This window comes from Panthera uncia, chromosome F1 (assembly GCF_023721935.1).
Source record: "Panthera uncia isolate 11264 chromosome F1, Puncia_PCG_1.0, whole genome shotgun sequence".
Lineage (NCBI taxonomy): Eukaryota > Metazoa > Chordata > Mammalia > Carnivora > Felidae > Panthera > Panthera uncia.
This window is the reverse complement of record NC_064813.1, coordinates 62,277,542-62,297,814: the sequence shown is the minus strand read 5'-3', so window position 1 is coordinate 62,297,814 and position 20,273 is coordinate 62,277,542. Positions and strand designations below refer to the sequence as shown.

Below are 20,273 nucleotides of genomic sequence, written 5' to 3'. Positions count from 1 at the left end.
GCCTCTGCCCAAGTCCTGGGTCAAGCGTCATATGCAAGGGAAAGGGCTGTGGTGGGCTCTCAGGGAATTCGAAGGGACGGTTTATTCCAGATGTATCTGAACAGGGCGGGGGTGACGGCGGGTGGACGCGGTCTTTCTCAAGCGCGGGAGTCCCCCTTTCCCCTGGTGGCAGGGGCCTGGTCACTGAAGGCCTGAGGCGTGAGAGCCCATATCGAGCTCCCTCCGTCGGCCCTTCCGGGAGCCGCCCGGGCTCTAATGCAGGAAGGGGAAGGGGCCGAAGCTGGGGGAAGGCGGGGCAGGAAGGGGGGAACTCTGTGGTCAGGGAGCCACTCGCTGAGCACAGCTGCACAGTGCTGGCAGCGCGTCCGATCCCCGGCTCGCCGCCCTTCAGCTCCGGCCCAAGATGATTCCAGCTGTGCTCTTGATCGTCCTCCTTTCGGTGGAACAAGCAGGTGAGCTGGTTTGGTGCGGGACCGCGAGCCGGGCTCCGGGCTGGGAGTCAAGGGCACGCGTCTGGGGGCCGAGGCAGGGGCAGAGGGGGGCTGGTGGCGGGCAGGTGGGCGCGGGGCTCAGATGGACACCGAGACCTCGAGGCTGGTCCCGTCTGGTCCCCATCGGGGTGCGAGAGTCCTGGTTCCCTCCCTTGTGGTCTGGACTTCTTTAGGATCGATAGCGGGCAAGGCTTCAGTGTGGCAGGGAATGGTTGTGTGATGTAGGGCTGGTCTGGGGAGAAGCTCCCTTCCCCATGATCAGCATTTCCTGTGTGGTGTCTTTGGGCCGGTCCGCCGGGAGGTGATCTCTAGCTGGTTAACGATACTGACAGAGCCCCTTCAGGAAGGCGGGAGCCCGTCCTTAGGCTTGGGAGTGAGGCAAGGACAACCAAAATAGACCCGTGTTCTGCCTCCGTGGGCCATCTCTGGCGTAGACCATTCTGCAAACAGCCGCCATGAGTGTGGGCAGCACTCGATGTCCGGCTCCGGAGGCCTGAGCACCGGCCAAGAGATGGGGGCAGATGTGGGGAGTTCTCAGCAGCTCTAGGTTTCCGGTCATTCAGTGTTCGTTCTTTCTTTCTCTTTCTTTCTTTCTTTCTTTCTTTCTCTTTCTTTCTTTTTCTTTCTTTCTTTCCGGTCACTCAGTGTTCATTCCTTCGTTCTTTCTCTTTCTTTCTTTCTTTCTCTCTTTTTCTTTCTTTCTTTTTTTCTTTCTTTCTTTCTTTCTTTCTTTCTCTTTCTTTATTTCTCTTTCTTTCTCTCTCTCTTTTTCTTTCTTTCTTTAATGTTTATTCATTTTTGAGAGACAGAGACAGAGTGTGAGCAAGGGAGGGGCAGAGAGAGAGAGGGAGACACAGAATCTGAAACAGGCTCCAGGCTCTGAGCTGTCAGCACAGAACCCGACGCGGGGCTCGAACTCACAAACTGTGAGATCCTGACCTGAGCCGGAGTCGGACACTCAACCGACCGAGCCACCCAGGCGCCCCGGTCACTCAGTTTCTTGATCCGCCAACCCTCGCTCGCTTTGGGCCGCCTGTGTGTATGGTTTTTGAAGAGGGTTGCCGCTGAGGCTTGGGGAGGAGGGGTTGAGTGAAACGTCAGGGAGATGGGACATTGAAAGATTGGGGGGTGTCCAGCAGCACCCCTGTGCAGCGGAGAGAGGGAGGGATTCCATGACTGCCAGCATGCTGCCGTGAGGCAAGAACGGAGCAGGGGCACTGAGGCAGAGGGAGGGGCACGAGCTCTGACAGCAGAGAGCCTGGAGTTGAGCTCCAGCTCTCTCCCTTCATCCTCTGGCCCTCAAGGAGTTACTTAGCTCTCTCCAGCCTCAGTTTCTTCATTTGTAAAATGGCGACCACGATGTCTCCCCCCCCTCCCCCCCCCTCCACGGGGTAGTTTTGAGATTTACGCGGTATTGCGTGAAAGCGCGTCAGGGCATAGAAATTACTCCATTGACCTCACTCGTGTGCCCACGAGCCCTTCAGATAGGGGCTGAGGGCAGACGGGGGCTGGTGCTCAGACCCTATTTGTTTCTTTTAAGTTTTTATTATGTACTTTTGAGAGAGGGAGACACACAGAGCATGAGCAAGGGAGGGGCAGAGAGAGAGGGAGACACAGAATCCGAAGCGGGCTCCAGGCTCCGAGCGGTCAGCACACCCTGACACCGGGTGCGAACCCGCGAACCTTGAGGTCATGACCCAAGCTGAAGTCAGACGCTTAACCGACCGAGCCACCCAGGCGCCCCCCGCCCCCCATCCTTGTTTGATTTTTGTTTTAAGTTTCTGTATTTATTTTGAGAGAGAGAAAAAACCCAAGCAGGTTCCCCACCACCAGCACGGAGCCCCTTGCAGGGCTCAAACTCCCCAACCGCGAGACCGTGACCTGAGCCGAAATCAAGAGTCGGAGGCTTAAGTGACTGAGCCACCCAGGCACCCCGCTGTTTGATTTTTTTTTTTTTTTTTTTTTTTGATTGCACAAAACTTCCTCTCTCCGAGGCCCAGGGTGAGTGAGTAACAGGGCAAGTGTCCGGACGCGGAATCCAGCCTGCTGTCATCCCGCCGAGGCTGGGCCGAGACGCTCTCCCGGCCGTGCGCAGAGCCATCGGGATCTGTGAGGCCTAGGAGAGCAGACACCTGTTTTTCCACTTCGACGTGTCTTGCAGTGGGCCCGAGGGTGATGAGGCTGGGGCTCAGGGATAACCAATAGCTGCCTTCCCTCCCTTCCCCGGCTCACATCCTTCCTGTCCAGCCCTCAGCCACAGGTCACAGGACTCAGCAGAGACACTCCTGTGGTTTCTTCAGTGAAATTTGTCACCGCCTGTCCGTCACCCTGCCCCTCTGGGCTGAGGTTTCGGTCTCAGCCCAGTGAACTCAGATAAGTCCCTTGAGGGCTGTGAAGTGCTCAGTGGCGCCTGAGGAGCCGACAGCGCGAACCCAGGGGGCTCGGCTCTTAGCACCTACCTGTAGGGCGCCATCGAAGTGGTACCCCCCATGCGTCCTGTCCTAGCCCTGCCCTAGTGCGAGGGAGAAGAGGGTAAGCCGAGGAATAGGATCCAGAGAGGAAGCTCCAGTGTCTCTCTCCTCGGAGCCTCCCCGCCAGGCCCCGTCCTACCTGCCGGAGCCCTTTCCCTTCTGTCCCCTGGTGCCAGATCTTCCCTGATGCCCCGACCCCTCGGGCCCCCTCTATCCCCTCAGCCGCCCTGGGAGAGCCTCAGCTCTGCTATATCTTGGATGCCATCCTGTTCTTGTATGGTATTGTCCTCACCCTGCTCTACTGCCGACTCAAGGTAAGGCTGGGGGAGGCTCGGAGGGGGGAGAGGGCTGGCAAGAGGCATGGGAGGGCTGGCCGAGCAGCAGGGCTTTGAGGAGCGGGAATGACAGGGGCTCCCCACGACGTTCGGAGGGACGGGGTTGGGCCACTAACTCCACTGTTACTGATTACCTTTCCCCCACTCTAGATCCAGGTGCGGAAGGCGGCGATAGCCAGCTATGAGGTAGGGACCCTTCCACGCGTGGGGGTCGGTTTGACGGCCTCTCGGCCTCGGGGTCCGCGGCCTCCGGGAGGGCGTGAGTCTTGGGTGCGGACCGGCACGAGCTTCAGAGCCCCCGCCCCCACACCCCATCCCTAGCCAAGTCACGAGTGGAATATTCGGCAGGTGACAAGGGAGGGTCACGTGGAGAGTGACCATGAGCACGGGCGGGTTGGATGTGGTGTGTATATGTGCGTTGGTGGCCATGTGGGCACGTGGCGTTCCTGCCCTGGAGTGTCGCTGCGAGGACCCTCCCGCCCCAGGGGCCTGCCACCTCCCCGGGAGGGGACGACGCTGCCGCGGGACCCTGAAGGAGGGGTGGGTCTCTAATGCCTTTGCCCCTTTTGCCTCCGCAGAAATCAGATGGCATTTACACGGTGAGTGACCCTGTCTCCCTCCACCCCAGCCCTGGGAAGTCGGCAGAAGAGGGTGGGATTTTGTGTGACTGTTGGAAGACATGGGGTCTGTGGGGGTGGGTGGGAGCCCTGACCATCCTCTGACCTCCGACCCCAGGGCCTGAGCACCCGGAACCAGGAGACTTATGAGACCCTGAAGCATGAGAAACCACCCCAGTAACTTTAGGACAGATGCCCTTGGCCGCATCCTTCCGCGCCTGTTCTCCTCCTAGCCCTCATGGTCGGCGTCACACATGCCTCCCGTTAATGCCAGCTGACCCGTCTCTGCAATGATGCTATGCCCGCCCCCCCCCCCCCCCGTTCCCCCCCCCCTCCGTTAACGTGCACACTGGTTCTTCCTCCCCGTCGAAGACCTGTGCTCAGATGCTAGTCATGAACGTTTATATTTTCGCCTCCCCTCCTTTCCTCCCCCTTCTCTTTCCCGCCTCCAACCCCCACTCGACAATGACAAGAGAGGACCACCAATAAAGCCGCCACAGACTGGACCCTACTCGTTCATTTACCACATATTTATTCAGCCTCCACTGGGCACTAGGCTGGGTTCTGAAGATACCATTTTTAAGTAAACAGCCCCTGACCTTACAGAGCTCACAATCCAACAGACATCAGGCTGACCCTTGCCTGGACAAAGGGACGAAAGCTGACTGTGGCGGCTGGGGCCGGGGCCGGGGGGTGGGCAGGAATGAGACCCCCCGGCCCCAGGTTCTCTGGTACGGAGCTCGAACAGGGAGTGAAGTGTTGGGAGTCTGGGCCCATTTAGAAACATTGGAACCCAAGAAACGACGCCCGCACCCGCTTTCCGTGTCTGGCAACTGAACCAAGGTCGGGTGGTGGAGAAGCCTGACTGTCCAACCCTCCCCCCGCTGCCCCCCTCCCCCAGATCGGAGTGGGCTTCAGGGAACAGCGTGGGGACAACCCGCAATACACACATACGTGGGCAGTGGCGTGGCTGAAAAGCCAAAACCAAACATGCAGGATAATGGTGTGACAGAGCCTTGGAAGGTTTCACGGGAACAGTGGGTTTTCGGTGCGTCTGGGGCAAAGAGGGACCTCAGAGGGCCGGGCCGGGGGTGCGGGCGGGTGAAGCAAAGGGGAGCAAATTGGGTCTAGATGGGGGGAGGGCAGCTCCTCCGAGCACGTAGGTGGGTGGCCGGGGCTTCACCCTTGTCAGTCCCCGCCCTGCTTGTGGCTGTGCCAGGAGGGCAGGATTTCCTGTGGTATCTGAATCCCACCAGATGTTGCGACTCCTACCTGTGACCCGGAAGCCCTGTCAGAGTAGGACTACCCTGGCACTCCCCGTGTCGGGGAAGACTGTGCACCACGCGGCGACTCACCCTGTTGAGAGTGTTTCCCAGCTTATTTGTAGTATTTGATCTGGTCAGTAACCCGGTGGGGGAGGGGGGGCAGGGAGGGGGTTCAGGCTCTTTGAAGGTAATTAACCTGTCCGAGGTCATCCTGCAAGTGACAGACTGAGACCTCTTTGTCCCCACACATCTTACCCCGTGAGAAAAAACCAGAAACTGGGAAAGAGAGGGAGGAAAATAACCATGAGTTGTGAGGGCCTCGAAGGCCAGACTGAAAAGGCTGATCGATCCGCCAAAGAACGTGGAGCCAGCGCGGGCGGCTGGGGAAACCGTGATCTCAGAGGAGATGCGAGAAATGAGCCACGACCGGAAGGTAACTGTTTGACATGCAAAGTGGGAGCGAACTTTTATTGGAACACGCCTACTTTTCGTTGCCCTGCGTTCTGGTGTGTGAGTGTCCCACGTCGGCCCGGCCTGATTTCCACCCCATTTTGATTTAATCCAGGAGACCTTAGCTGGCTATCCTGTCTGCTAGTTTCAGGTCTGGCTCCCTGGCCAGTTCTGTGAACGGCACCCGTGTAATAGTGGGGGAGGGGTTTGGAAGGGCTGTTCCCCAGACAGGGGGTCTAGGTGAGAGATTGTGCAATGCAGAGGCTCTTCTGTCTGCTGCAAAGCAGTTCCCAGGCTTGTGGGCAGAAGAATCCCAGACAGAGCTCCCCCCACCCCCCCCCCCCCCCCCCTTTTTTTCCCCCTTTTTTTTCTTCAGCCCTCCTCTCCTCTCACCGAACCCCTCTCCCAGTGGGAGCCCATCTCTCTGTTCTCCCCTCACCGATTCCCTGACTCCTCCCGGTCTCCCAAAGCACCAGGCTCACACCTGACTCCTTCAATATTTATTGTAGAAAATAAGGGGCGGGTTGGGAGAGGGCTCTAGGCCTGGCCAGTGGGAGTTCCAGGGCCCAGCTGGGGGTGGAGGACAGTGGTCTGGACACCTCACTGGGTGGCAGGCTGTGCTTTGAGGTCCATGAAGTTGTTCAAGAAGTTAATCAGGTCAGTTCCAGCCTTCTTGACCAGGGGTGTTAACTGCTCCTGGGTCTTCTCGAAGTAAGCCCTGTGTATTCAGAGGATTAGAGGTCAGTGTGAGAGACCAGGGGCCTTGTGGGTGGTGGGAGATGAGACCCAGCTCCCCAGACTTTAGTGCCTGGTCCATCCTGTCATGACCACAAGCCCTCCCCTGGGCAGAGGAACAGACCCTAGAGACTGAAATTCAAAGCCTGTCCAAGAGGTCGATGGGACCTATGAGGTGGTGAAGGAATCTTTCCGTCCCACTTAAACCCCATCCTCCCTGGGGCGCCTGGGTGGCTCAGTTGGTCAAGCATCTGACTTTGGCTCGGGTCATGATTTCACAGGTCGTGAGTTTGAGCCCCACGTTGGACTCTGTGCTGACAGGTCACAGCCTGGAGCCTGCTTCGGATTCTGTGTCTCCCTCTCTCTCTGCTCCTCCCCTGCTCGCACTCTGTCTCTCTCTCAAAAATAAACAAACAGTAAACAAAACAAAACAAAAAATTAATCCTCCCTAACCCCCACCCTTGAGCTCAGTTTTCTGTGCAACCTTTGATCCTCCCTTCTTTCTCTCTATAGCTCCCTGGTTCCTGACCACCACCACCCCCTCCCCCGCCTTTTTTCTTTCTTTTCTTTTCTTTCTTTCTTTCTTTCTTTCTTTCTTTGTTTTTTTAAAGATTTTATTTTTAAGCAATCTCTACACCCAATGTGGGGCCTGAACTCACAATCCAGGGACCAAGACTTGCATGCTCTCCTGAGTCGGCCAGGTGTCCCCTGAACCTTTTTCACTGAAACTTACTTTGCCTGGGCCTGAAGCTCTGGGCCCTTGGCCTTCTCCACCAGGTCCTTGCCGTAGTCAGTCACCGTCTGGAAGTACTGAGAGACCAGTCTCTGTAGACTCAGCTCCTCTGCCTGTCTCCTCACCAAAGCCCCTGCACGCACGGAAACACACGCACGCGCACATACCTTCTTAGCTGGATACCCATCAATGAGCTCTCAGGCCCCTCCCCAAACGGGTACCCAGCTCCAGGAGCTTTAGAGGGGGGACGATCTATCTTTTGAGCTCTCTGGTGGCTAGAGCGGGGCATAGGAGTACAGCCAGATGGGTAGCTACGACCCCCAGCACCTTCTCCTTCTTCGGGACCCCTCTCTGTACCACACCCACCTTCAAGGCTACAGATGGTGAGGAGTAGCACAGTCATTGCCAGCAGCTTCATGGTGGTGACAGTGGGGAAGGTGGCCTGGAAACAAGTGGGGGTAGGGGAGGGGCTGAAGCGGAACGAGCTTCATTCAGTTTCAGCCCCTCCCGGGAGATGGCTACTTAAGTACCCACTCCGACCGGGTTCCCTCCCTTCCCACAATTAAAACCTGGCCTTTGGATCCCGACCACACCCCTTGCTCCCTTCCCCTACCGGGTCAGTGTGTGTGTCCTCGTTGTCTGTGCCTGCTGACTGGGGAGACAGGGGCTATATATACTGCTGCTTCCCCACGCCCCCCCGTCAGGTGATAAGGACTGTGGAAGGACCCGATGGGGCAGGGGCCATGTTGGAGTAAACAAGTCAGAGAAATGGGGGAGGAGAGGATAAGCACGTGGGGGACTCATGGTGAGGGGGGGCGGGGCATGGGGAGGCAGGCCTTAGTGGAGTCCAAGGGGATACACTCCAGGCTTATTCAACATTCACTCTTTTGGGGTCTGGGGCTGGCAGTCCTCGGATCTGAATACCGCAGGGGGGCCCCTGGGTGGCTCAGTTGGTTGGGCGTCTGACTCTGGCTCGGGTCATGATCTCGCGGCTTGTGGTCCCGACGCCCACCCCCGCGTCGGGCTCTGTGCTGACAGCTCAGCCTGACAGCTCAGCTCAGCCTGGAGCCTGCTTAGGATTCTGCGTCTCCCTCTCTCCCTGGCCCTCCCTCCCTCGTGCTGTGTCTCTCTCAAAAATCAACATTACAAAAATGTGTTTAAAAAATGAATGCTGCAGGAAGGGTTCCTAGTCTCCCCTGGGAAGCCCTGACATATGAAGCCCGCAGCAGCAGCCGTTGGTAACTTCGTCCCATCGTGGGTAGATTTTCTCTCCGCGGAATCATCCCCTTGACTTGGCAGACCGGAATTGGGAACAGAAGAAAGGAGAAAGGAGTAGAAATCAGGGGATGGGGTGAGGGGAACGAGGATTAGGAGAGTCCTGGGACGGGCCAAAGGGCAGGTATGATCGCCTCTCTCCAGTGTTCAGTTAATGTGTGACAAGACGGGGGAGAAAACACGAGAGCCCAGAATGACCCTCCAGACTGCTGATACATGAGGACACCCCACCCCCAATAAGACAAATTCAGAAAGTAGCCTCTGCCTTCTCCTTCCCAAACGGCGGGCCCTGGCAAGAAAGGAAGTGAACGAGAGTCCTCTACCAAGGATAAAGGTCGAACGAAGTTCCCTGGCCATTCTCCAGTGGTGGTCAGCCAATGTGAGTCAGCAGGGGCCACGGCATCCCTCTGACCAAGGCCCCAGCCCCCCGTTGCCAGCTCTGATTGTGAGGGAGGAGAGAAGGGGTCGGAGAGGTGAGGGCTAGTGGGGGAAGTGACCGGGGGGCCCCAAATTCTTACTCCATCTTCAATTATTCCTCTGGGGAATGCCTAGTACTTGAAGAGCCCTCCATGGACTGTCCCTGCCTGTGGAGTGGAGTTCATTTGGGGACCAACAGATTTTATCTGCCAACAACCCCTGGGCCACGGGGGAAGGGGGGGGGGGAATTAACCCATAGGGGCAGCTGTTTTAGGGAATAGGGTTTTTTTTTTAATTTTTAAAAATGTGTTATTTGTTTTTTGAGAGAGAGAGACAGAGACAGAGCGTGAGCGGGGGAGGGGCAGAGAGAGAGGGAGACACAGAATCGGAAGCAGGCTCCAGGCTCCGAGACATCAGCACAGAGCCCGACGCGGGGGCTCCAACGAGACATCAGCACAGAGCCCGACGCGGGGGCTCCAACTCACCGACCGTGGGATCATGACCTGAGCCCCAGTCGGATGCCTAACTCAGGAAATGGTTTCGTTAGTAGGAAGGCTGCAGCCCCTGCTCCTTTCACCGCAACTCCCACCCATTTCCCTTCCGCCAAGAGAACTAGAAGGTGAACTTGGGGAGAGGTGAACTTGGGGAGGTGTAGACCTCCAGGTGTGGGGCCATGTTCCAGGGAGAGCAGTACTCGCGAGCAGTACTCATCTGGAGGTGCACTGTGTACTGTGCTGTACTGGGGAGGGCTGTCAGGAGTCCCCAGGGGTTCGAGGTGGGGGCACCCAGGAGCCATAGGAACCAGGGTGCGAATGAAGTCCTCACAATCATTCCGTCCGCCACCCTTCACAAAACGGGTCTCCAGGCCGTAGGGTGAAAGTGGCCCAAGTTCCAAGATGCTCCCTCTAGTGTCTTGTGCGCTCACAGCTTTTCTCCCCCCGACCTTGTAGACGCCGGGCGATCTAAGGCCATCCACTTGAGTAAGTCTAAGGAGCTACCAATCAAGTCCCGCCCGCCTCTGCAGTGCCTGGGTTGGAGCTCCCTGGACCTGCGTCTGTCACTCCTTCGCTTCCTCCTCTCCCATTGGCCGCGGGGAGAGGGAGGCAGCTTTTTTTTTTTTTTTTATCGATTGGGCGGGGCCCAATCAAGGGAGGGTCGGTCGGATCTTTGATGCCTTTTTTTTGCCCGATTCCAAGATGGCGTGGATGACCACGCTGGGAATGCAGCGTGAAGCCGCAGTTCTGCCATCACTCAAGATGGCTGCCCCCATCAAGATGACCGGGGTGTGCCGGGGGAAAGGGGGCAGCAGGATGGTCTGAGACGGTAAGAGCTACTGCTTCGTTGCAAGCCTCGCCTTGGGGCCTAGGAATGGAGAGCAGAAAGACTGGGAAGCTGGGTGAGGTCTGTGTGGGAGCTAGGGTTAGAGAATGGGGGAGGGGAGGGGGTGACAGGTGGGGGTGAAGGATCGAAGATGGGACGGGAGTGTGGGGGTGTCTGGGGTTCAATCTCCCCACCGGCGCCCTCTCCCCACTCTTCCTGTTCCAGGTGTAGCGTCGGACCATGTGGAAGTTTCTGGGACTGGGGAGTCGGATGATGGGGGGGTGGGGCCCGTGGGGGGTAGAGGGAGCAATAGCGTCCTTTCTCAGGCTAACCCCGGCCCCTCCCCTGTCCTCTGGACTGAAATGGGGAACACGCTGGGCCTGGCACCGATGGGGGCTTTGCCCCGCCGGAGCCCCCGGCGAGAGGAACCTCTGCCCAACCCTGGGAGCTTCGATGAGCTGCACCGGCTATGCAAAGGTGAGAACTTGGCATGTGGGTGTCTCAAGTTGAAGGGGCAGAGCAGGGGAGGGCCCTGAATGCTGGGTGTCCAGTGATGGGAGCAGGAAAGGGAGATCACAGCCGGGGCATCCAGCCCCTGGGAGGATCCCGTGCCTGAATGGAGTGGAGCATTTCGTGATAGGACTCGAAAGGAGGTCAGATCCTCCCAAGTGCTTTCTATGGGATTGGAAGGGGAGACTTACCTCTGGGGGTAGGGGTGCCTTGTCTGTGCTTATTCCTCCCCTTCCCCTCCCCTCCACCCCCTTCAGATGTGTTCCCAGCACAGATGGAGGGAGTGAAGCTGGTTGTCAACAAGGTTCTGAGCAGCCATTTCCAGGTGCTCCCACTTCTCTGGCCCTCCTCACTATCCCTCCCCGCCTATCCCTGGGTCCTCTCCTCCTTGCCTTTTGTACTCAAGCCTTAAGCAGGCTCTATGGGACAAATGAGGGAGGATGTGGGGCTCTCCCTGCTTCCCTTGCCTGTGGGACTTGTTGCTTTTTGTCTGGTGTTGGCTATGTTGAATCTTTGGGATTCTTAAAAGGCCATCTGGCTGGGGAGCAGCTGGGGGGGAGGGGGTTGAAATCGGCAGGAACGCTTTCCTCCAGTGACTTCTCTTTCCTCAGGTGGCTCACACCGTGCATATGAGTGCTCTGGGCTTGCCAGGCTATCACCTCCACGCGGCCTACGCGGGGGACTGGCAACTTAGCCCCACCGAGGTGAGGACTCCTCACGCCCGGGTCATCTCCCTGAAAGCCCAGCCGGGACCCGGGCCTAGAGGAGGAGGAAATGCGTGTGTTATGGGGAAGAGCGTCCAGGGCGCCTGCTTCTCCGTGTTTCCTCTGAAGGGGAGAGAGTGGGGAAAGGTGGCGCGAGAAGAAGTCTACCTCTGTGGCTCCACCAGGGGGCGCTGGGTACTGTTAAAGAAATCCTAGCGAGTTGGATGGAGGCGGAGTGGTGCCCCCCACCAGCTGGGTCTTACCGGGGACCCTCTCCAACAGGTGTTCCCCACTGTGGTAGGGGATATGGACAGCAGCGGCAGCCTCAACGCCCAGGTCCTGCTCCTCCTGGCAGAGCGGCTCCGAGCCAAGGCTGTCTTCCAGGTGACCCATGGTCCCCGCCTCTATCCGCTGAAGCCTGTCCTCCTCCACGGGTGTCCCGCTCTGGGGGCTCCAGCGAGAGGCGCGGAGGCCCCCGGTGACCGCGAAGGAGGAGGAAGGCTTCACTCCTTTTTCTCCCCGCTGCAGACGCAGCAGGCCAAGTTCCTGACGTGGCAGTTCGATGGCGAGTATCGAGGAGATGACTACACGGCTACTCTGACCCTGGGGAATCCTGACCTGATTGGGGAGTCGGGTGAGGAATTGGCACAGGGTTCTTTTGATCTTGGCCGATCACTTGCTAACGTTGGCTAGGCCTCGTCGTCGTCGTCGTCTGTGCAGATCGGGGACTGGAAAGTTCTTGGGTGGGCCGGGGCGGCGGAGCAGGCCCGGACGTTGTCCCTGTGACCGATGCCATGTGTCTCCACTACCCCGCAGTGATCATGGTCGCTCACTTCCTGCAGAGCCTCACCCATCGGCTGGTGCTGGGAGGAGAGTTAGTTTATCACCGGCGGCCAGGCGAAGAGGGGGCCATCTTGACCCTGGCTGGGAAGTACTCGGGTATGGGGTGAGGGGGGAGCAGCGATGGGGAGGGGCAATGCCGGCCTTGGCGAGGGCTCCTGGCCCGTGTCCTGCTACAGTAACGCCCCTCGTCTCCTCCCCTTTGGTTTCGACAGCCCTGCACTGGGTGGCCACGTTGAATGTGGGATCAGGTGGGGCCCATGCAAGTTATTACCACAGGGCCAACGAACAGGTGAGATTACCGACGCCATCTTCTGCCCCCGCAAGTCGGTCGTGAACTCTGACCCCTCCAGACGGCCACGGGCCCCGCTGGCCTACTGTTCTTCCTACCCACACGGCACAGACGTTTCCCCCCGCCTGCCTTCATCCCGCAGGTCCCCCGTCAGGGCTCCTCGAGGCCTCACTGAGACAGATCCTTCTCCCACCCTTGCCCTGCTTCTCAGGTTCAGGTCGGGGTGGAGTTTGAGGCAAACACGAGGCTACAAGACACAACCTTCTCCTTTGGTTACCACCTGACTCTGCCCCAGGCCAACATGGTGTTTAGAGGTGAGGGTCATTCGGACGGCATTCGCAGGTGCCGAGGGCTTGGGGGGACCGAGGGAGGGAAGGTCCGCCTTCCTTCTGACCCCTTTCTGCAAGCCTGTTAAATAACCCGGTCTAGGGGCACCTGAGGGGGGGGTGCTCAGTCGGTCAGGCGTCCGACTTCGGCTCAGGTCATGATCTCGGGGTTCTTGAGTTCGAGCCCCGCGTCGGGCTCTGTGCTGTCAGCTCAGGGCCTGGAGCCCGCTTCGGATTCTGTGTCTCCCTCTCTCTCTCGCCCCGCCCCCCCCACCAGATAAATAAACGTTAAGAAAAATTAAAAAAATAAATACCTAACCCGGTCTACATTCCGTTCCCCCACAGGCTTGGTGGACAGTAACTGGTGTGTGGGTGCCGTGCTGGAGAAGAAGATGCCCCCCTTGCCTGTCACCCTAGCCCTCGGAGCCTTCCTCAACCACTGGCGGAACAGGTTCCATTGTGGGTTCAGCATCACTGTGGGCTGAGGTTGTCCCAGAGCCGGCACCCGCTGAAGCTGGAGCCTCCGAGTCAGGTGCCCGAGGGCCAGAGACTAGGCCCCTCTCCAGAGCCCACCCTGCTGGGTGACCTCTAGGTCCCAGGAGCAGAGTGGCGGACAGGGCCGTGCCCTCCTCAGAACTGGGGCTGCCGCAGGGGCGGCTGCCGAGGGGCTGGCGTGAGGCTCCGACCTCTGCCACCCCCCCCCCCCCCCCCCCGGCGTCCTCTTCCTGTGCTCTTGTGGCTCTGGACTGAGGGAGAAGGATTAGGGGGTCTGTCTGGCTGACTTCTCTCCCCTCACTCCCCCCCCCACCTTCTACATCTCCCTGTCGATTAAAGCTCCCAGCGTCTTCCTCTTCAGAGCAGAAAAGTCTGCATGGGATCAGCTCCCCGTCCTGTTTTCCATCCCAGAGTCTCCCGAGGGCCGAAGGGCTAAATCTTTGCCCTGGGAAAGTGGGCCCCACCCTCACTTCCCGGAAGGCGCTTCTTTACCTCTTCGCCCCGAGGCTCCCTCCTTCCTCATTTTCTGTGCTTCCGGAGAACAACTCTGTCCCCGTGGTCCTCCCCCACGGCCCCCAAGACTGCATGAAGAGGCAGTTATCGCTTTGGTCTTTCATTGCAACCACTGGGCTCCCTTTCTACCGCTCCCAACCTCTGGCCCCAGTATTTCCCCCTTCCCCAGTCCCGTGTGTCCACATGGGCTGGGGCCTCAGCTGCAGATCTCCTGGAGCAGTGGCATCATGGCGGCCAGCCCCCGGATGTGCCGGATTTGGTAGCCAAAGGCGTTGTTAATGCTCCGGAGCTCGGCCAACAGGCCCAGCAGCTTCGCATACAGAAACCTTTGGAGGAAGCGGTGGGGTCACCAGGGAAAGAGGAGGAGAACAAGGTAGCTGAGAGTCTTGCCCTGACGTCCTGAGCCCCTGAACTGTCCCTCGGCGAAGCTAGGTCTGACCCCTAGAGAAAATCACGCTCTGGTAGGACGAATTTATCCAGAATTCCAAAAGGTCCCCGAGGGGGTCCTCTGACACTTTCCTCTCTCACCATGCCGTATTTCTTGAACCCAGAGGTCTGAGGGCCAAGTGTGAAGAAAGCCCCAGATGTGGCCAGGACGTCACCTGTGTGGAGTCTGTGGATCGGGTCTCCTAGAGCAGGTTCTAGAAGGTGGGTGTGTCCTATGGTGTAAAGCATCCCTCTCCTGGCCAAACCGGCTCATTGAGGAACAGCCGAGAACAAGGGGAGTGTGCCTCAGAGCCTGAATAGATCACGGACTTTTGGGCCAGGGGACCGGCCTGGGCCATGAAACTGAACGACCCTGACTTCAAGGGGGAATGAATGAAACATTAATGGGCCCAACGGAGAGAAGGGGAAGGGCCAAGGAAAGAGAGCGAACGAGAGAGACCTGGCCGGCTGCTTGAGCCTGGAGAGGGGACGGGTGAGACACTGGATGTCATCAATCTCAGGAATGCTGTTATACAGAGCCTGCCAGCTCCTACTTTGCATCTCTACCGAATAAAAAAAAAAAAAAAATCTGGAAAAAATCAGGTGAAACGCCCGTAGGAGCACTTTGGATGCCAGAACTAGATGAGGCACGAGGGAAGGACTCGAGCCCCCGAGGGACCCGGTTTCCCACAGGAAGGGACAGTAAAAGCATTCCCCCTGAGCTCAGCGTTTCCCTCGCCTTCGTGGCCTGGCGTAGCCTCCAGCCCCCCCGGGGTCCCCCGTACCGACTCCCAGGCCTTGGCTGCTGGCCTTCGATGTAGCTCTGCAGGGTCAGTGCCATCACCTCTTGCAGACGATCAATCTGTTCCCTCCGGGTAACCCCAGGCCTGTCTGGAAGGAGGTGGGGGTGGCGGGGAAGGACGGGTGGGGTCGGGCGCGGGCCTGCCATGCGGAACGGGCCCAGGCTGGGTTTGAAGACAGAGCCCCGGTCGTGGGTGGGTTCACGGGGCTGGGAGTGGGGGCAGAGGCGGAGGCACCCCTCTGGGCTTTGGGGACGCTCACCGGGAGAGAAGAGGGCCACGGCGGCCATGAGCACATACTCGGGCTCCTGGAGCTGGAGTCGTCTCAGGGTCCCGTGGAAGCGAAAGAGCAGCTCTAAAAACTGTTCCTGGAAGCCCACTGTGGGAGACGCCAGGCTTAGGATCCTTCGGGTCACCTGGCCGCACACCATACCTCGAAGGGCACGTGCCCTCTGCGGTTCTAGCGCCGTCTCACCGTGGGCTCCGTCCTCTATCGCGTAGTGGAGTGGCCCACAGAGGAAGTTTTGTGTTTGGAGGCAGAAGGTGGTGTTGAGGGCGATGTGGCAGATCTCTACAGCCGCTCCCTTGAGAAGGGAGATCTGGTCCTCCATGGGCAGGGACCTGTGGGGAGCAGGGGACGAGAGCACCTCAGGCTCCGCCCTGAACTTCAGACAGGGAGAGGAGCCCCCCCCCCCCCCCCAGGTTCTGAGGGAGATACTTAAAAACAAAGCTGGGGATTCACGACCTGGTGCTCGGACAGGATGCAGGGTGGGTGATTGGGGGGGGGGGGGGGGGGGACATTTTTTTTTTTTTTTTTCCTTTGGCGTGCGTCTGGGGATTATGACTTCCTGGAGTGTTTTCTTCCTGAAGGGTAAGGGGAGGTCACGTACCGGAAGAGGGGCAGATCCTTGGTGAACTTGATGATTTGCTGCACCATGAAGGTGTTGATCTCTGCGAAGTGCGTCAGCAGAGGCGGTACAGGGACCGAGACGGGCAAATGCTGGTGGCGGACGAACAGATGAGCGGGAGGCTGCAGAGATCAGAGCCTCAGTGAGAGGCTCTCTTTAGGCCGCTCAGGCCCTGGCTTGGAAGGGCGCTGGGCTGAGGCGTCTGTCTACACCGGGGGTTCTGGAGAAGCCTCGTCCTCCGTATCGGTGCCTGGAACACAGCCCCCTCCCTCGGGTCAGCCCCCCTTGGGCACCCTTTTGGTCACCTTCCGGCCCGAAGCCTGTCAAGGCTCACCCTGAACTGCACAAACTGGTCAAACATAGTGCCCACGTGGCGGGTGTGGGCCCCCAGGAGAGTCCGGACCAGCTCTTTCTGCTTGTCGCTCAGCTGGCTGGGTGCTCGCTGCGCGCGCCGCTGGGCCTGCTTTGCTCGCCGCAGCGCCAAGGCCTCTGCCGACAGGATCACTGTGTCCGGGGAACACAGATGACAGAGCCACTGAGACCAGCCCAGAGCACATGTCTCTGCCAGCCCCACGTCCGGGACCCCTCTGGTACCCAGCAGGGTGAAGGATGTGGGGCGGGAGGGCTTGGCTGAAATCCTCGAGGCTCCGGGCCGCAGGGGATTCCTGGCCACTTTTCCGTCCTGCCGGGCCCTGCGGCAGAAGAGAGGGCACCGCGGCGGAGAAAGGAAGGGTGGAGGGTAAGGGGGTCGTCGTGAAGGGAGATGTTTGGCTCCTGGGCCAACACTGACGAGGGAGGGCCCTGGATGCCTAAAACGTCACCGTATGTTTCCATATAGCGCTCTCATTTCAAGGGTTCTGAGGTTAAATCTCCCTGGATGCAGTAACCCTCTGGGTAGACAGGGCGGGTGTTATTATCCGTGTTTTTCAGAGACATGAGCAGGCTGACACCCCAGTGACAGGTCCAAGGTCACAAACACTTAAGTGACGGAGCTTGAATTTTTTTGTTTGTTTGTTTTTAACTTCCACGGTTTCCTTTCCACTGCTCCGTATGGAAAAGTCGTGTGATGTCATGGAAAAAGCAAGGCCTTGGGAGTCAGACAGAAGAGATTAAATACAGATGGTGTAGCTTTGTAGCTGAGCGAACCCGGGGCACATTGACTTCTGCGAGCCCCGGGGAGACTATCTGTGGGGAGCATAGCCTGGGTACCTGGCGCGGAGAAATGACAGCAAGTGATGAACGGTTATCAAGTACCTACTGAGTGACAGGCACTATATGTGAAACATAGAAGAGAAAGGTCAAGCCACGTGAACATCTGGGGCAAGCAGATTCCTGGTGGAGGGGACGACAAATGCCATCACACGGGTCCCGAGGGGTGTGTTTGACAGCCGCACTGCGTGGCTGGAGTGTGGTCGTGATGGGCTGCGCCAGGCGGAAAGAGTAGGAGGGAGAGGATCGTGGGGTCACGGACCGTAAGGCGGACGAGGAGCCGCTGGGGTTTTGGGCGGAATAGTAACATCGTCGGACTTGTTCCTACTCTTCTTGTGTGACGTACACGCTGTGGGACCAAGGGCAAGGCCGAGAGACCTGGTCCATGGATGCTTGTGTTGGGAGGGGCCAACTCACTGTCCTTCTTCATGCCAGCATCCAGGCACTTCTGCAACCTGCAGGCTGGGCAGTGACGTCTCTGGATCTTGTTGACCTCACAGCGTCCAGCAAAGGGGCAGGTGAGACCAGTGCTTCTGGTGACGGTTCGTCTGTGGGAGACAGAGACGTTTGGGAGGGCGGGAGGGGATGGCAGCGAACGGGTGGCGACGTGAGGGTCTGAGATGACGTGGTCTAAAAGGATCGGCGGTGACGCAGGCTAATCTGAGCTGTGCCCAAGGATCCCTGGGGGGGGGAGGGGGTAGCGTACAACGCAAGCATCTCCATAGGGCACGGGATCAGCACTCTCGACTAAGGGGTTGTGTCCATAGCACAAACCCTCGGCCTTTCCTCTGTTATCGTATCACCTGTTGGCTCAGTGTTGAGGTTGGCAAGATAGGACATGCTGGCCACGGGGTAGTCGGGCTCTGGGATGCAGGAGGGTTGTAGCTGGACAAGCTCGCGCACGTGCCGGGGCTTAAAGGCTGCCCGGCAGGCGGTTTGGGAGGTTGCTTCTACGGGGAGGGGGGCTCTCACCTGAAGAAACCCTTGCAGCCCTCACAAGTCAGGGCATGGAAGTGGTAGCCTGTGGCTCGGTCCCCGCACACCGCACAGTTCCTCGGCTCGTCTTCCCCACTGGCCATGGCTTCAGATGTTGGAGTGGCCGTCACGGGCCCCTGAATGTGGGAAGGGTCAGCGGTCAGCTCCTGGTACCCTTGACCCCCTTCTCCCCCTCTTAGAGACCCCCTTCCCGAACCCGCCCTGGATCTGACCCTCTGCATTATCTGTACTTTATTGCTTTTATGTATTTATTTTACATTTACGTATTTTTGAGAGACAGAGAGAGACAGAGCACAAGTGGGGGAGGGGGCAGAGAGAGACGGAGACCCAGAATCCGAAGCGGGCTCCAGGCTCTGAGCTGTCAGCACAGAGCCCGACGCGGGGCTCAAACTCACAAACCGGGAGATCGTGACCTGAGCTGAAGTCGGCCGACTGAGCCCCCCGCCCCCAACCCAGGCGCCCCTGTACTTTATTGCTTTTAGACTCTGCCTCCCCCCAAAGATGTCCTACCTGCTACTCTTGGGCCAGTCACCTGCAGGGCTCAGCATCTGGTGTGGGACACCTCTCCCCAAACTTCCACGCTGCCAGGGTTTGGAGTTAGGGAGTATGGCCCTCCACACCTGGAAAACAAGGCACTTCTGTTGTGGGTGGCCTCCAGTGGTTCCCAGTGACTACCTAGATAGGGCACAGACTCTGGACCCAGGGCAAAGGCCTGGGTGGGAGGTTTTCCCAGCATGCCCAGGGTGCAGGTTGCTGGCACATGGGGCGGGACACTGGTGGGGGTGGGGACCCTCACGACTCCCTGGAAGCTGCTTCTCATCAGACCCGTGGAGATCTTCCTTACTAGCTAGCTTCAGGCTAGATCTGTAAGCCGCCCCTGAACGTGGATCTTGGACAAACTGGGAAAGGAGAGGGAGAGACAGAGCACGCTTTTTCACGTGCAGTATGACGACGGTAAAAGGGTGGGCGTAACGGTGGCACAAGGCTCCCAAAGTGAAAGTTCTTAAAAAGAGACCAGGGTCTAACGAAGAGTGTATGCAAAGAGCTAACGAGGTCCACGCTTCCTAACTAGGGAGGGCTGAGAATCAGATCAGAGTGGCCCCTAACACATTAGAGGTAGTAGTTAGGGTTGATTTGAGGACCCTTGTACCAGAGCTGGCTTCATGGGCATGTGACCTATGCAGTCACACAAGACCCTGGGCTCAGAGGAGCCTTGGGTTTGGTTTGATGCTCTGCCATTGCTGTCTTGAGATTCTTAACGATTTTTGAACAAGGGGATCTGCATTTCTGGTTTTTAGTGGGTCCTGCGAATTATGTTTTCAGTCCTGTCTGGGAGAGAGCATGTGAGCAGGGGGAGGGGCAGGGGGAGGGAGAGAGAATCCCCAGCAGGCTCCACGCTCAGCACAGAGCCCAATGTAGGGCTCAGTCTCACAAGAGTGAGATCAGGACCTAAGCTGATCTCAAGAGTTGGATGTTTAACCGACCGAGCCACCCAGGTGCCTCCAGATGAAGGACTTCGAATTAATAAGTTTAAGAATCAAAAGTAGGGGCCAGTTCCACCTCTGGGAACCTGCCCACTCTCCCACCTTGAATATATATTTTTGCTTTAGTAAACTGCTGTGTAAAAAATAAATAAAAAAGAATCACAAGTTGGAGCCTTCACTGGAGTTGTCTGGTGCTCCATCAACATTGAAGAACGTTTTCGGGGCACCTGGGTGGCTCAGTCGGTTAGGTATCTGACTTCGGCTCCGGTCACGATCTCACAGTTTGTGAGTTCGAGCCCCGCGTTGGGCTCCGTGCTGACAGCTCGGAGCCTGGAGCCTGCTTCGGATTCTGTGTCTCCCTCTCTCTCTGCCCCTCCCCTGCTCGTGCTCTGTCTCTCTCTCTTTCTCAAAAATAAATAAACATTTAAAAAACTTAAAAAAAAGAATATTTTCACAAGTGTGAACAGTGTGTGTGTGTGAATAAATATGTATATATGAATAAATGTATATGTATATACACATACTCCCAAGATCTGTGATGACTGAGATGTTCTTCTGTCCTCATGGAATTTACATGTGCCAGTGGGGCAGACAGACCCTCGCACAGATAAAGCGAAACGTAGTCAGAGCAAGGACGGCGCTGTGCACAGAGCATATGGGA

The 20,273-nt window shown here is 58.0% G+C and overlaps 4 protein-coding genes across 6 annotated transcripts; 2 read left to right on the top strand and 2 right to left on the bottom strand.

Annotated features, from left to right (window-relative positions):
- Nucleotides 1-297: 297 nt before the first annotated feature.
- On the top strand, nt 298-4,425 carry FCER1G (Fc epsilon receptor Ig). The gene is made up of 5 exons (XM_049634629.1): nt 298-452; nt 3,185-3,276; nt 3,448-3,483; nt 3,876-3,896; nt 4,033-4,425. Exons 1-5 carry the CDS (start codon nt 404-406, stop codon nt 4,093-4,095), a joined length of 261 nt encoding a protein of 86 aa, XP_049490586.1. The 5' UTR covers nt 298-403; the 3' UTR covers nt 4,096-4,425.
- Nucleotides 4,426-6,175: 1,750 nt separating this feature from the next.
- On the bottom strand, nt 6,176-7,729 carry APOA2 (apolipoprotein A2). The gene is made up of 4 exons (XM_049634628.1): nt 7,711-7,729; nt 7,464-7,539; nt 7,098-7,230; nt 6,176-6,347 (listed from the first exon to the last, which is right to left on the bottom strand). The coding sequence occupies exons 2-4, from the start codon at nt 7,513-7,515 to the stop codon at nt 6,230-6,232; spliced, it is 303 nt and encodes a 100-aa protein (XP_049490585.1). The 5' UTR covers nt 7,516-7,539; nt 7,711-7,729; the 3' UTR covers nt 6,176-6,229.
- Nucleotides 7,730-9,428: 1,699 nt separating this feature from the next.
- Nucleotides 9,429-14,553, top strand: TOMM40L (translocase of outer mitochondrial membrane 40 like). Of its 2 annotated transcripts, XM_049634626.1 has the most exons (11): nt 9,429-10,112; nt 10,335-10,586; nt 10,877-10,944; nt 11,231-11,323; nt 11,606-11,707; nt 11,852-11,957; nt 12,140-12,262; nt 12,379-12,455; nt 12,667-12,769; nt 13,127-13,232; nt 14,341-14,553. In XM_049634626.1, the coding sequence occupies exons 2-11, from the start codon at nt 10,472-10,474 to the stop codon at nt 14,420-14,422; spliced, it is 975 nt and encodes a 324-aa protein (XP_049490583.1). In that variant the 5' UTR covers nt 9,429-10,112; nt 10,335-10,471; the 3' UTR covers nt 14,423-14,553. The 2 variants fall into 2 exon arrangements, with proteins under 2 accessions (XP_049490583.1, XP_049490584.1); XM_049634627.1 differs by lacking the exon at nt 14,341-14,553 and having other exon boundaries at nt 13,127-13,576.
- Nucleotides 13,986-18,838, bottom strand: NR1I3 (nuclear receptor subfamily 1 group I member 3). Of its 2 annotated transcripts, none has more exons than XM_049634631.1 (8): nt 18,105-18,838; nt 17,550-17,680; nt 16,258-16,427; nt 15,906-16,045; nt 15,491-15,636; nt 15,278-15,394; nt 15,001-15,157; nt 13,986-14,115 (listed from the first exon to the last, which is right to left on the bottom strand). In XM_049634631.1, the coding sequence occupies exons 1-8, from the start codon at nt 18,347-18,349 to the stop codon at nt 13,986-13,988; spliced, it is 1,236 nt and encodes a 411-aa protein (XP_049490588.1). In that variant the 5' UTR covers nt 18,350-18,838. The 2 variants fall into 2 exon arrangements, with proteins under 2 accessions (XP_049490588.1, XP_049490587.1); XM_049634630.1 differs by having other exon boundaries at nt 15,001-15,106; nt 18,105-18,837.
- Nucleotides 18,839-20,273: the final 1,435 nt, after the last annotated feature.

Excerpts from the sequence above, each read along its gene's own strand:
- FCER1G (XM_049634629.1), top strand. The coding sequence starts at position 404 with ATGATTCCAGCTGTGCTCTTGATCGTCCTCCTTTCGGTGGAACAAGCA. Across the intron at positions 453-3,184 it reads CCTTTCGGTGGAACAAGCAG|CCGCCCTGGGAGAGCCTCAG; the intron begins GTGAGCTGGTTT and ends CTATCCCCTCAG. Across the intron at positions 3,484-3,875 it reads CGGCGATAGCCAGCTATGAG|AAATCAGATGGCATTTACAC; the intron begins GTAGGGACCCTT and ends TTGCCTCCGCAG.
- APOA2 (XM_049634628.1), bottom strand. The coding sequence starts at position 7,515 with ATGAAGCTGCTGGCAATGACTGTGCTACTCCTCACCATCTGTAGCCTT. Across the intron at positions 7,231-7,463 it reads CACCATCTGTAGCCTTGAAG|GGGCTTTGGTGAGGAGACAG; the intron begins GTGGGTGTGGTA and ends CCGTGCGTGCAG. Across the intron at positions 6,348-7,097 it reads GAGCTTCAGGCCCAGGCAAA|GGCTTACTTCGAGAAGACCC; the intron begins GTAAGTTTCAGT and ends CTGAATACACAG.
- TOMM40L (XM_049634626.1), top strand. The coding sequence starts at position 10,472 with ATGGGGAACACGCTGGGCCTGGCACCGATGGGGGCTTTGCCCCGCCGG. Across the intron at positions 12,263-12,378 it reads CCTGGCTGGGAAGTACTCGG|CCCTGCACTGGGTGGCCACG; the intron begins GTATGGGGTGAG and ends TGGTTTCGACAG. Across the intron at positions 12,456-12,666 it reads ACCACAGGGCCAACGAACAG|GTTCAGGTCGGGGTGGAGTT; the intron begins GTGAGATTACCG and ends CCTGCTTCTCAG.
- NR1I3 (XM_049634631.1), bottom strand. The coding sequence starts at position 18,349 with ATGCAGAGGGTCAGATCCAGGGCGGGTTCGGGAAGGGGGTCTCTAAGA. Across the intron at positions 16,046-16,257 it reads ACCAGTTTGTGCAGTTCAGG|CCTCCCGCTCATCTGTTCGT; the intron begins GTGAGCCTTGAC and ends TGATCTCTGCAG. Across the intron at positions 15,158-15,277 it reads CGTGGCCCTCTTCTCTCCCG|GCCCGCGCCCGACCCCACCC; the intron begins GTGAGCGTCCCC and ends TCCGCATGGCAG.